The following is a 14,115-nucleotide window of genomic DNA, read 5'->3' as shown; positions in this document are numbered from 1 at the left end:
TTATAGAAATATCCCGTATATGTAATGGACATTCTTTTGTATCAAAATTAACAAAAATGGTTGCGGCAAAAAATAATTACTCGAAGTCATTTAAAATAATATTACACTTGAGGGTGTGTGGATTTACTTATTTTTAGGCGTTTTTAACTTTTAAATGCTTTTTCATTTTTTAAGGTGTTTGACAAAGACATAAAAAAATGTTTTTAAATACTTCACTTTGGGCTTAAAGAGTTCGGAAAAGAAGACAAAATACCGACATTTTGCTTTTAATCTTTAGTTTATAAGTCACCTGGAAAAAGCTAATTCAAACACATTCATATCTATTTAGAAAAAAAAAATGTATATATCTTTGTGTTATACAATTCCCATGTTGTACATCTTGGTGTATACAACAGTGTGATTCAATTATTCTTATTATTGTACAGTTTTTGATTATGTAATTATGTAAACTGTATACCTCCAAATGTCATGGGGAGAGATTATTAGACATGACATAACACATCTGCAACTTATCACGGATATGATCGTAAATAGGAAGATATGAAGGTCAAAGATTAGGGTTGAAGGTTGGTACATAGTCGAGCGCTATCTAATTTTCTTCCGGGTATTATTATTATTATTACTTTCTTATTAGCTTTTTCATTGCTCATGTAATTCATCTCGATATAGATCCTTAGTGTAAGCTCTAGAAATAAAAATCAAATTTTCTCTTACCTAACAATGCGATCTTCATCGATCTACTCTAAAGCCCATAATTTTCTAAATCCGTGAGTTTAATAGGAATTAACACTGCACCCGAGGTATCCGATTGACTGATGTATGATAGACCACTCTGATCAATTTTTATTGGCATTATTGATAATTTTGATCAATAGAAACTCAAAAATTTTCTGTATATGAGTAATTTCTGCTCAATATACCCCCTCTAACCACGATCGAACATCTAATGTGAAAATAAAAAATTGAGTAGAGAAAGAGGATATAAATGCAATCAACAATAGAGATCTAAACTTTATCAAGAGAACTTATCTAGATAGCCTTGATCAAACGCTCTGATACCATGTGAAAATTGAGCACTTACAACTCAAACTCCATTTAAAAGTATGAAGAGAAAATAAGGAAGAATCTTATTGAGTGATCATGGTTACAAAACTACGGAGTAACTGCTTTATATCAGCTTATATAGCTGAGTAACAAAAGCTTCGAAAAAATCTTCTAACTAACTCTAATTGACAGCTAAGTACCAACTCAACTACAACTCATAACAACTAACTAATCAGTTAAGTCGACTTAAACAACTAACTGTGACATTGAACATAACAGACTAAAGCTACAGTAACCAATGAAACAATAACTATAACTGTGTCTATGATGGTGAAGTACATCAATGCAAATGTGCACCTATTCAGTGTATTTCAACAAAAATAAATGTGTTGTATAGCTGATATATGTTGGTGGTATGTTACTATATTGTATATATTGTGACGTATATAAAATGATATACAAGTATATACAGTGACATATGCAAGAGTCTATAGCACTGTAGTACTATACATATGCCACGGTATAATATGGGTATCTCAAGTATATACATTTGACATTAATGGCGTAGGCATAATTTTTTCATAAGCCGCGCAACATTTTTAAGATGAAATAATTAAATAAAATTCTATAACATTTTACATCAAAAAATATACTCCTATATAAATAAAGCACAACCTACGTATATTACTGTAACTCCCCTCTATGAAATTTTATTTTTGCTTCTGCCAATTATGTTTGTGCGAAAGAAAATAAGAAGAAAGATAGAATCTAAAAAATTTCTAATTTTATAAGTATGCTTGCATGGTTTTGAGTCGAGGATCTTTCGAAAATAATTTTTATATTTCACTTCTGAGATATGTTTGTATGCAGGAAACGACTTCATAAAACAGTTGACCCACGTAACCTATTAATTATTTTCTCCGTTCGTTTTTACTTGTCATTATTTTACTTTTCGAGGTCAACCTGTATTAATTTTGACCACAATTTTAAGATGTATAATTTAATATTTTAGATGATTAGAAACTATATGAAAAGTGTTATAAGTTGCAATCCTCCTTATAATAATATGATGAAAATATATATTTTAAAACATTGATTAAGTTCATGCAGGTTGATTTCGAAGCATAACAGTGACAAACGTGAAGTAGTAATAAAAAAGGAAATGGACAAAAGAATTTATATTTTCAAATTCCTCATAGTTCTTACTCTATTTGTGAACGTTTCCGATTTTCATGTAAATTGTTGACTTGTTTTCCTCGTGTGAAATCGCTTTGGATTAGACAAAAGTAACTGCAATAGCGGCATTGGTCTATATGTTCAAATTCTTCATTGATCAATGTTTATAATTAACCTTTATATTTTAAAAACTTATACAAAAAATATTATATATTTTTTTATAATCAAAATGCTGGAAAATATATTTTAAATATTAATCAGTTAATATGCTTTGACTCTCAATGAAACATGATAATTAATTTAAAATGCAGAGATTATTTTATAGAGAAAAGAAAGAATTCTTTGGACAAGAGTGCAATTTCCAGAATTCCTCACAAGTACTGTACTTGATTTTTCTCCAGTGGATCCCACATAATTCGTTCAAACTAAGCAATTCCATTTAGCGTAAATTACGCAATGCAAAATATCGATAATTATTTATTATTAAAGTAAATTATTTACTTTATTCATTTTTACTTATTTAGTATATTAAAAATTAATATTTATTTTATTTATTTAGTTTAACAAATTTAAAGATTGTTTACCATTTCATGTTTATTTTGTTCTTATTTTTATTTGTGAATTATATAGAAAAGAAAGAATTCATTGGACAAAAGAGAATTCCTCATACTTGATTTTCTCTGGTGAACCCCACATAATCCGTTCAAACGAAGCAATTCCATTCAGCGTAAATTACGCACTGCAAAAAAATCGATGATTATTTATTATTAAAATAAATTAAACAATCCCTCCACTTTATAAATGTATAAATGTTTTTTCTTACTTATTTAGTTTAATACTTTATCGGTTCCATTTTATTCATCCCAATTTAACTTTGCATATTAATTAAGAAAAATAATTAATAACAAACTCCTATTAAATAATATTTATATTTTAATTTAGAGAAAACTAAAAAATTTATATTTTAATTTATATTTTTAAACTCGATGACCAATCAAGCACCTTCACATAATTTATGACAAAAGAAGCATTATAGTGTTCTTACATAGTAAAAGTAAGGGGTCGTTTGGTAGAGTGTATCGAAATGTTAATGCATGCATTCGTTTAATGTGTATTTAAAGTACCTTGTTTGGTATACCTTTTTACCCTATGTATAACTAATGCAAGTATTAGTTATACACTCTATTGCGTATTGAGGTGTATATTACTAATACCTCAAAATTCATGACATTACTAATGCAATGGATTTAATGCATGCATTAACATGCTTAAAGATCCTATTACCCTCAAAAAAAATTTCGCATCCTTTCCAACATATATATTGAGGATATTATGTAAAAAAAAAAAATTTTTTTAGAAATTATGTAATTCATGTTTTTTTTTTAATACGTCGAACCAAATACTGCATAAGAAAAATACAAGCATAACTAATGCAAGCATAATTAATACAAATATTATTAATATAAACATTATTAATACATCATATTTTACATTGGTCTTATACGGCCAAACGAGCCCTAAAAGTGTAAATAACATAAATCCATAAAAGTTTGTCATATAAAATAGTCAATTTCCATAATGAGATGATTTAACAGTACTCAAATTACTTCAAATGCCACTAATACCCTCTTTGCTCTCTCAATAAGTACTCCTCATTCCCTCCACACTTTCCTTCACACACCATTTCATTTTCTTCTCTCTAGCCATTCCTCATAAAAACTTTCCAACTTCATTTTTTTCTCCACAAAAAAAAATGGAGATTTTGAAGTTGTCCCTAATTATTATTTCACTAGTTATAGTAGGAGTAGAAGGTAGAATCCCAGGTGTCTATAGGGGTGGTTCATGGCAAACTGCTCATGCTACTTTTTATGGTGGAAGTGATGCTTCTGGTACTATGGGTATGTTACATTTCAACTTATAATCTATCCTCTTTTCTGAGAATTTTACGAAGATTTAACTTATGTACAGTATAAAGAAATTTCACACTATCTATATATTTTTAACATGTTAAAGCAGGTAATCTGAGTTGTATAATGTCAGAATATAGAAGTTAAACTCTTACAAGTTTGTGTTGCAATGTGTTGCTACTTAATGTGCTTAAAATGCAACTACCCCGATTCCAATTTGTTTGTCCTGCTCTTTTTTAGTCCGTCTAAAAAGGAATTCAAATGGCATATGTAAAACCACAAAGTAAAGGACATTTTGGTACATTTTACTTCCAATGGGGGTAGTGATACTTCTAGTACTATAGGTATGTCTAATTTCAACTTACAATCTTACCAGTTTTGTGGGAACTTTAAGAATATTTAACTTATGTACTGATAGTATAAAGAATTTTTACACATCATTATATTTTAACATGTTATAGCCAGTAATATGAGGTGTATAATGTCGGAATATAGAAGTTAAACTCTTACAAGTTTGTGTTGCAATGTGTGGATACTTTATTTATGATAATGTGCTTAAAATGCTACACTATGATGAAAATTATACTGCATTTACTTCTACAGTGACAGGATTTTGCTCTGTTTTTGTGGTACAGTAGTTTTTTGTTCTCTTTTAGTACATAGGTCTTGTTCTGCTCCATAGTTTGCATAAACTATGGATTAATTGTGCTACAGAGTGAAATGAGATGTTCATTGAAACAAGAACAACTAAATATAAAGCTAGCGGTTATTCCTACATTTTACCAGAGTTTTAACTCATATATACTTATAATGTAAATAGTTTTTACGCCATTAATGTGTTTCAACATGTTGTAGTAGTTAGTCTGACTAATTTATCCTTTAGTGAATGATTATTTGTAGTCATCTTTAGGTGATTTGATAATGTGAGATTCTTTAGCTGGTAAAAGCTTTTCCCCTAGTCACTTTATGAGTTACTACAACAACAACAAAACAACAACAATAAACGTATTCCCAAAGCGTGGGGTCTGGGGAGGATAAGATGTACGTAGTTCATACCGCTATCTCCGAAGAAGTAGAGAGGCTGTTCCGATAGACCCCCGCTCAAGATAAGGATAATAAACCAGGGTTATGAGTTTCTACAAATAGTTTAAATTTGTTTGTCTTAGTTTGATGGGAATACTGTCCTAACTAAAAATATGCATAATGTATCAAAATGCCCTTTAATCTTGTGGCCTTTAACATATCATGTGAAATATTGAGATTAAAGAGTTGCCAAATTGTAAAAGAGACTTTCTTTTTTTTTTGAAACAAAGGACAAATTGAAAGAAGAGAGTAGTAAACAGTGCTAACGAGCAAGAAAAAGAGCACTAACGCGACCTTTCGTGGGAATTTGCAGGTGGAGCATGTGGATATGGAAATCTATATAGTCAAGGCTATGGAGTGAACAATGCAGCATTAAGCACAGCACTATTCAACAATGGACTAAGTTGTGGAGCTTGCTTTGAGATCAAATGTGACAATGAGCCACAATGGTGCCATCCTGGGAGTCCTTCAATTTTAGTTACTGCAACTAATTTTTGTCCTCCAAATTATGCGTTGCCGAATGATAATGGTGGTTGGTGTAACCCTCCTCGCTCTCATTTCGACCTCGCCATGCCTATGTTCCTCAAGATCGCAGAGTATCGTGCTGGAATTGTCCCTGTCGTTTATCGTCGGTAAGCATTTCTGAGCTTCATGAGAAAAATGTGATATAACTTAATTGATAACCTGAGAAAATCGCGACTTTTTTTCATATTTGGCCCATGTTAGAAACTAATTACAGCCACTAGTCAAAATATACAAAGTATGTATATTAATATGTATATTCTTACTCAATATACAAAATATGTATATACACCGGCTCTTATAAGGTAAACTTACCTAAACATTAGTTACCAATCTGATAGAGTTGATTAAATTATATCTGAGAGAATTTATTTATATACTATATATATATCGTTCATTTTCTAGGTATTCAGTATTCAAAATTTTGTGTTTTGACTAATTCGTATTCGTGAGTCGTAAAGGCATGAGTGGCAAAGAGCCCAAATAGCTTTTTTGAGCTTTTCTTGATTTTCATTTGTTTCGGTTTTCTTTCGGTGCCATTTTGGATTTCTTGTTCTTTTTCTTGTGGGGTCATGTACAGATGGTTTCCTTTAGTAATTTTTGTTTGATAGTTATTTATAGTTATTTTGTGTCATAGGGCACTGTTGTCAAGTGTCACTTGTCAAAGTTGAGTGTGAACTACACTTAATAGAGTAACATTTTACTGATACTCCGTTTTTTCCATGTTTTGTGTATTTCCTTTCTCTAGTCTATTTAAAAAATAATACTACTACCTTTAAGTTTAGTAATTTTTAAGTTGACATCCAATGATATGTCAAAGATCACTATATTCGAAAAAGTATTATGTTGCAGCAACATATTTTTCAAATATAGTACAGTTTTGAAGAATTCGACACTGATAGGGTATCAGTTTTGAAGAATCCGAGGGAATAGTAATAGTATTTTTCACCAGGTCAGACAAAGACAAAATATGATGGAGGGAATAGTATTTTCACTTTGATTTATAATTCTTAAAGTTAAATTACTTTGGTCTTACACGAGTACTTGATTGGGAGTAATTTCTTTCATAGGACATTATAGTTTGAATTCAAACTATTTTAGCTAGTGAGTTGTCATCTACTAAAAATTTGAATAATTTCGTTTGTGGAAAATTTTGGAAACTAGTCTCCATAAGAATGTCAAACTCCAAAACCCAGGTGGTGTGAAAAGTCCCGGCCTCACTACTTTATTCATCCGTAATTAACGGTCCATGTTTCATGTCAACATAAGATTTATGCTCAACAACAAATGACCACTTATACATGTTCACATTTTGTACAATTTATTTTAGTCGTACTTTTACACTTTCAGCGTATAGAGGTTAAACCGACTTGTTTGTTTTCGCAGGGTGCCATGTAGGAAGCAGGGTGGAATTAGGTTCACTATCAATGGTTTTAGTTACTTCAACTTGATTTTGGTTACCAATGTCGCGGGAGCAGGTGACATTATGAAGGTTATGGTGAAGGGTACGAGGACTAACTGGATAACATTGAGTCGTAACTGGGGTCAGAATTGGCAAACGAACTCCGTTTTGGTTGGTCAGTCGTTGTCATTCAGGGTAAGAGCTACCGACAAGCGCCAATCTACCTCGTGGAACATAGTCCCATCCCACTGGCAATTTGGTCAGACATTTGTTGGAAAGAACTTTAGAGTCTAAATAGGGTAATGAGGTGATTGTAACATAATATGTAAGACTCGTGGTTCATGTTTAGGTCCTATTGAATTTGGGGTTTCTGGATTGGCGTTTTAACCTGTTTTTTTCTGGTGTACGTATATGAGCTGAAGCGGCTGCAAAAAACGTGTAGCCCGCAGCTGTTCAAAGAACAGTGTAGTAGTATCAGTATAATGTTTTGTAGTACCTGATGCTTGGTTTACTGTGTTTTCAGTAACTTATAGTTGGTTTACTTAAATCAAAAAATCTACGAATCTTTTGGTATGTTACATTCTGATATTACTCAAGGGCAGATTTGATTTGCTATTTCCAATATAATGTCCTGATACAAAACATTGGATTCTCCAAACTAGCGCTTCGGATGCCATTTCTAGTCTTACTTTCATCCTTGAACTTTCTTCAAGGCTAGCACACATTGATAGAAAAACTTACTAGCACCTGTTGTTTAAACTAAACCAACGAGACATTTAAGTGTTTCAATTTCATATGTTTCGGCATAAATACCATCATAAAAAAAGAAGTAAAAGATCAGCTGTTCTGATCTAGACACCTGTAAACAGATGCTACTTGGTGCTCAACAAAATCATAAGTTTGGTATAATATGTCATTCAAAATGGAAAACAGATTGTAGATGTCATTCCATGTTTGAAGTTTAAGACTACTAAAGTGCACATTTGCTTTTGCCATTCCTTGGATAACCTTGGATTCCCAATTCCCAAAAGCAATAGCTTTGGATTCCCTTCTTTTGAAGGAGCCTTCTTCGAATGGTTCAATTTCTTTTGACATAACATATACCATCAACTGAAAAGTTTAAAAGATTAACAATCTGACCTTTACAACCATAACATATGCTGAATGGTTTTCTGAAACAATTCCAATTTCTTGGGAAGGCATAATGTGCAATACGAAATGGTAAACATAAACATCAAAGCTAACGCTTCTTCGCTTTACTGGCTTTCAACTGCTGGAGAAGATATGTTATTCCTTCACTGAGAGTAGCTTCCCTTCCTAGCTTATTGTTCCGCAAATCTTCAAGCTCTCCCATTCTCTTGACACTGATCAAAGCTCGAGAAGTGTTTTCCTTCATTCCCTAAATGCCATGAAAACATGTTTCACTGTTCAAAATTTTAACCATGTAGTTTTTCAAAACTACATGAACGTGCTATAGTCTGCGTCTAATCATTCTGATGCTTACTCCATAGGACGAAAAATAGAACTTGAGTCTTATTCACGAAATAGCTAAAGCTATCACAAAACTTTAAAGAATTGTACTTACATCGATCAACTCCTTCCTGGCATCATTTAACTCAACACTTGCCATCTGCTGTTTGACAACTAGAGTTTGATTCAACGCTTCAAGAGCTTCTAGCTCTTCTTTTTTCTCCTTTAGGCTCTCTTCAATCTCGCCTAATTTTTTCTTCACATCTTGGCCATCTCCCATGTGTTTCGTTACTTGCATAGCCCCTGTGAGACGTTCTATCTCCAACTCTAGTGCTTGCTTTAAGTCGAGTTTCTTTTGCAGCTCCATGTTTTTCTGTCGGAGTGTTTCTTTTGCTTTCTGCAAGTAAAATTCTTTAGATGTCAGAGACTAATTACATAAGTTCGAGTAATAACACAGAATGACGATACAACCTTCTGTTCTTCCGCCAAAACCAAGACACTTTCATCTAACTTCTTTTGCTCCATTGCTGCTTTCTCATTCTTAAACACATAAAAGAGAAATCTTATAGTTAAACAATTCCTAAAAAAGGAGCAGGCCAAGCCAATAACTGATATAGTCGTACACTACGCAATGACAGAGTATCAGCCAAGCTTGACTGAGAACAAATTTAAAATTTGAAAGTGGCTATATACTACATTCCTGTAGCTTCATTTTTTATTAGTATATCTGCAAGGAAGAAGATCAGATCCAAGTAACTTAAACACGGAAAATGGGAGTGATGGAGGAAGGAGGAAAAAGGCAAACTAAAAAAATCAATCAACAGTTTCCCTATTGTTTTACGTCGTCTTATGTTGAATGAAACTTGTTTGAACTGACAGTAAAATCCAGCTGAAATTACTTATTACAGTGAGGTTCCTCAGGTATACACACAATCTTAGTTCTACAAACTAAGTCTAATTCTTTAACATCTTATTTTGTACCTCATAGGCAGTAGGCTCTTCCTTCCTATGGTTAAATCTCCATTAAATATTTTTGCTAACTAGTTAAGTCAGTCAATTAAACAAGAAGCCACATTTACGTGCTAACAAATTTGGATGCTTTAGAGCACATGCTTTCTAACACAAACATAACACCCCCACCCCCCCACCCAAAAAAAAAGAGAAATCAAACTACTCTGAACCATTATGCCATGATATTTCTGGCTATCTTTGTCTCGGTTCTCAACTGGATAACACTAAGTCCATGGCCAGTCCAAAGGATATCTAAGGTATGTACACCTTGACTTCATCTGCATTTAAGTGGCCATAGTTCACCTTCTTCTATCAATAATATGTCAAATTTTTCTTAGGAAATGTATGAACTTGTCATGTGCAGTGACACACATAGGACAGAATCAAAACTCAGTTAATCAAGTAAGACTTTCTACCATTTGCTTCAACAGATGAAGCTCTTGTCTCTGATTATCATTGAGGGCCTCTCTTTCCACCAACTCCTTTTCACGCAACTCAAGTTCTTTGCGTCGTGCTTCAAAATACGATTTACTTTTTTCTTGTTCTTTGAACATCTTTTCAAGTTGATCATGAGCATTCTTCGCCATCCTTTGTAGGTCTGAAGTAATAAGGAAAGCGTTTGTTATAATGTTAATAAGAGGAGACATGAATATTAATCTAGCTAATATCTGTAGGAGAAAATATGTACCTTCATTATACTGTTGGACCATTTCATCTCTTTGCCTCATCACGTTTTTTATGGACATGGAAGTTTCATTGCATTTGCTCTCTATCTCCATGAGGCTCCTACGTTTGGCCTCGATTGTATTAGACAGATTAGAGACAAGCGAATTAGTTTTGTGCTTCTCTTCTGACTCAACTTCAGAGATGGATTTTAGGTCTACCGTTTTTCGCAGATAGTCACCAATTATACCTGATGAGTTATAATCATCAGCCTTTGCAACCCAACCATATAATTTATCTCCTTTATCTGGTGGAGATAAATAGTCCCTCTTCCCTTGATGTTGTGATTCAAAGTTCTTTTGGAACTTAATTGCATTAGCAAATCCATTCCAGTTATTTTCAAATTCAACCACGGCTTTCCCTGAATGACCCTTATAGTTCCACAATGGGTGTACCCTCTGTGGGTTAAACCCTTTGCTTGTCAACTCATCCCTCAGCCCTGATCCACTCTTTCCCACATAACGCCCGTCCTTCCACTCAATGGGAAGATTTGCTACAATTCCCATCCAAGGAAATGCATATTTCTCATCAACATCATTCCCATGATGTGTTGGCTGTAATTCAGTTTTCATTTCATCAGACATTGGTATAGAATCTTTCCTCAGCAGATCATTGTTCAAGTACCTTGAAAGACCTAAATGCTTCCCTTTATCGTTCACTTTCCGTGAGCTAGCCGTGCTCACTCCCCAAGAATGTTGGACAAGGTCGTGGAAACTGTAGGCCTGCTGCTTTTTTCCAGGACAAAAAGGACATCTGTAAACTTTACCAGATATCTTTTCCTTCCCATAACTTTCCTTTAATTTCTGATACCATGTATCAGCATATTCTTCCATCTCTGACTCACTAATATCTGTTTCCTCTTCAGATGACATTGACATCTTTCAGAAAACCTAAGACAGCAGAAATGGATAATCTTCAAAAATAAGTAAACATGAAAACTGAAATCTATAAAGTAGTGCTGCTAACAAAAAGGATAAAAACACTAGATATTTTTAGTTTATCCTCATTGATTAGTATCAATAGTGATGAAATGTGATCATACCATTTGGTTACAGTCTCAATGACAAATGGTTCACAAATTCATATAAAGAAAAAAAGAAGCAGCATTCACACTAAATTCTCATATAAATCCTATTGATGGCCAAGAATATACATATGCATACAAGTAAATATATAGTACATATGCATGGAAACAAAGAAACACGGACTTGATATATACATCTGAAATAAAGAAGCATGTATGAGGTATTGAACAGAGAGTTGCACATTACATAAATAATCAACCAAGTTAGATACATGACGTTATTCGATTCAAGTAACAGGCCTTCGACTTCTTGTAAAAATATATCAATTAACTAATCTGCTTGATAAAATTAAGCACAAATGAGAATGGCATATAGTGTCTTAAGACAAGGGAACCAGGGGGCTACTTCTCAAAAGATCAGTGAACCAAACACGTGCACATTTAAACTGTCCCTCGAGCAGGAAATTCAATGAAATGGATCACTAAACATATCTACTATGACTGTGTTTTTCAACACATATATGCTGGAGTCGATCACTATAGAAAACAACAGTTAGGGAGGCTACCGCCACCCACATTCCAATGTCGCAACAAGATCAAAAGGTCTCTAGAATCTTAGGCATGACAGACTATTGGAGTAGCTAAACCAATACCAAAGAACAATAAAATAAAAGTTTCCTGCCAATAAACTCACTAAAGAAAATCTTGATTCATACTAAAGAGCAACAAAAGTTGGAGCAAAACACATAGGCGACAGCCTTGAGGAATGTGTTGTCAAATAGGATGTGGATTTTCTTTTTAAGCCCGAGGTTAGAGTTTAGAAACAGATTTCGGTTATTTTGAACAAACTTATAATTATATCTCTAGTACCAGTTATGTTGTTTCAAGTAACATGAACAGCAAGCACTGAGTCAGATTCAGATACTTGTAAACGACAAAATTTCACGTTTGGCAAACCATCAACCAACTCATGACTCAAATACGATGAATGACTTCAAACTAGTCTTGAATATAACTAATTTATCTATATCACAAATATTGTCCTTTGACTTCTTGTAAAAAAATAGTATCAATTTACTAATCTCCTTGATATACAACAATAACAACATACCCAGTTTATTCCCACAAAGTGGACATCTCCTTGATATAATCAACCACAAATGAGAATACCAACTCAACATTTAGGGTTTTAAGACAATTGAAGCAGAATTTAGCTATAAAACACCATAACGGTTACTGCTCAGAAAATCAACGAACCAAACACAGTGCATATTTAAACTGTCTGTCAGGCTAGAAATTCAATCAAATGAATCACACGACTGTGTTTTGCAGCATACGTATTTAAAGGGGAAAGCATGTTGGAGGTCAATCACCATAGAAGACGACAGTCAGGGTGGCTACCGACACCAATAATCCAATGCCGCAATAAGATCAAAAGGTCTCTAAAATCTTAGGCATGACAGACTATTGGAGGGGCTAAACCAATCTCAAAGAACAATAAAATGAAAGTTCCATGCCGATAAACTCACTAAAGAAAATCTTGGGGTCATGCTAAGTAAAGAGCAACAAAATTTGGAGCAGAAAACATAGGAGACAGGAAGCCAAACACTAAGGGAAATTAATGAATTTTATACCTTATGTAATCAGACATTCATTACTCTAAAAGTTAACCAATTCATGTCTTAATTTAGCATCACCAGAGATCAGAAAAAAACATAACCACACATGCAAACTATATATGAAAACAACTGCATGCGAAAACTATAAAATAAGTTAACATGAAAATTGAAATCTATAAAATTGTGCTGAAAAGGACAGAAGCACCAGATATTTTTAGTCAATCCTCACCAATAATTAGTATCAATAGTGATGAAATGTGATCATACTATTTGGTTATATTTTCAAAGACAAAGGGTTCATAAATTCATATGGTTGAAGACCATTACAGTAGGAAAATTAATGTAGAAGGCAGAAATCACTAATAATGAAAATCAGATAAACAAACACTGATTTATCATATAAATTTAATCCATTGACAAGAATATACATATGCACATAAACAAAGAAATACATATAACAAATAAAAGGGACTTGATGTAAAAATCCGAGATAAGGAAACATGTATGAGTAATTAAGAGATAGTTGCACATCACATAAACTAATCAACTAGCTTACTCATAGAGACGGTCCAGGATTTAAGCTCTACACGTTCAACATTTAAGGTATGATGTTGCACATGCCAAGATCAATTCAGCTTTAAAAGCTAGTTTTCAGACCTACTAATTGTTGCAATCTTAGCTAATTTTACCCAACATAGCTTTAAGGCTGCATCCACCTCTATTACTTAGATATATGAAGTTAATCAATGCGAGTAACAGAAAGTAATACCATATTTTGCCTGGGAAAAACAACTACTTACAGCAACAAAAGGAGAGCAAAAATACAAGACAAAGAGAAACAAAGTACAGACCAATGTATAAATGAAATGTATCAGCGAAGCTTGTTGATGTAAACTTAACAAATCAGTTTTCAATATACATAAACAATAGTAAAAGTCTGGATATCCACAGAAATTAAAATCTAGAGCACAAACACCGGGCCTTTTGCCCGGAAAAACAGAGTAAATGCAAGAAGAAGAGGAAAAGAGCATTGTTCATGGAATAAAAAGTGTTCAAAATTATACAGATTCAAACCTACTAATTGTTGCAATGTGAGTGAATTTTACACATAAATTATACTCCGCGTATATCTGA

The 14,115-nt window shown here is 33.0% G+C and overlaps 2 protein-coding genes across 2 annotated transcripts; one reads left to right on the top strand and one right to left on the bottom strand.

Moving 5' to 3' along the window:
- The first annotated feature begins 3,775 nt into the window (after positions 1 to 3,775).
- LOC107873498 (expansin-A6) lies at positions 3,776 to 7,712 on the top strand. The gene is made up of 3 exons (XM_016720362.2): positions 3,776 to 4,118; positions 5,524 to 5,842; positions 7,119 to 7,712. The coding sequence occupies exons 1-3, from the start codon at positions 3,974 to 3,976 to the stop codon at positions 7,426 to 7,428; spliced, it is 774 nt and encodes a 257-aa protein (XP_016575848.1). The 5' UTR covers positions 3,776 to 3,973; the 3' UTR covers positions 7,429 to 7,712.
- Positions 7,713 to 7,783: 71 nt separating this feature from the next.
- On the bottom strand, positions 7,784 to 11,295 carry LOC107874428 (protein INVOLVED IN DE NOVO 2-like). The gene is made up of 5 exons (XM_016721214.2): positions 10,304 to 11,295; positions 10,032 to 10,213; positions 9,076 to 9,144; positions 8,720 to 9,001; positions 7,784 to 8,533 (listed from the first exon to the last, which is right to left on the bottom strand). The coding sequence occupies exons 1-5, from the start codon at positions 11,214 to 11,216 to the stop codon at positions 8,375 to 8,377; spliced, it is 1,605 nt and encodes a 534-aa protein (XP_016576700.2). The 5' UTR covers positions 11,217 to 11,295; the 3' UTR covers positions 7,784 to 8,374.
- Between the last annotated feature and the right edge of the window lie 2,820 nt (positions 11,296 to 14,115).

This window comes from Capsicum annuum, chromosome 6 (assembly GCF_002878395.1).
Source record: "Capsicum annuum cultivar UCD-10X-F1 chromosome 6, UCD10Xv1.1, whole genome shotgun sequence".
NCBI classification, from domain to species: Eukaryota; Viridiplantae; Streptophyta; class Magnoliopsida; order Solanales; family Solanaceae; genus Capsicum; species Capsicum annuum.
This window is presented reverse-complemented; position numbering and strand designations above follow the sequence as displayed.

What these genes read in the sequence shown, in the direction of transcription:
- LOC107873498 (XM_016720362.2), top strand. Translation starts at nt 3,974, where the DNA reads ATGGAGATTTTGAAGTTGTCCCTAATTATTATTTCACTAGTTATAGTA. An exon ending in TGATGCTTCTGGTACTATGG is followed by an intron (nt 4,119 to 5,523) that starts GTATGTTACATT and finishes GGGAATTTGCAG; the next exon opens with GTGGAGCATGTGGATATGGA. An exon ending in GTCCCTGTCGTTTATCGTCG is followed by an intron (nt 5,843 to 7,118) that starts GTAAGCATTTCT and finishes TTGTTTTCGCAG; the next exon opens with GGTGCCATGTAGGAAGCAGG.
- LOC107874428 (XM_016721214.2), bottom strand. Translation starts at nt 11,216, where the DNA reads ATGTCAATGTCATCTGAAGAGGAAACAGATATTAGTGAGTCAGAGATG. An exon ending in TTCATCTGTTGAAGCAAATG is followed by an intron (nt 9,145 to 10,031) that starts GTAGAAAGTCTT and finishes TATGTGTTTAAG; the next exon opens with AATGAGAAAGCAGCAATGGA. An exon ending in TTTTGGCGGAAGAACAGAAG is followed by an intron (nt 9,002 to 9,075) that starts GTTGTATCGTCA and finishes TTTTACTTGCAG; the next exon opens with AAAGCAAAAGAAACACTCCG.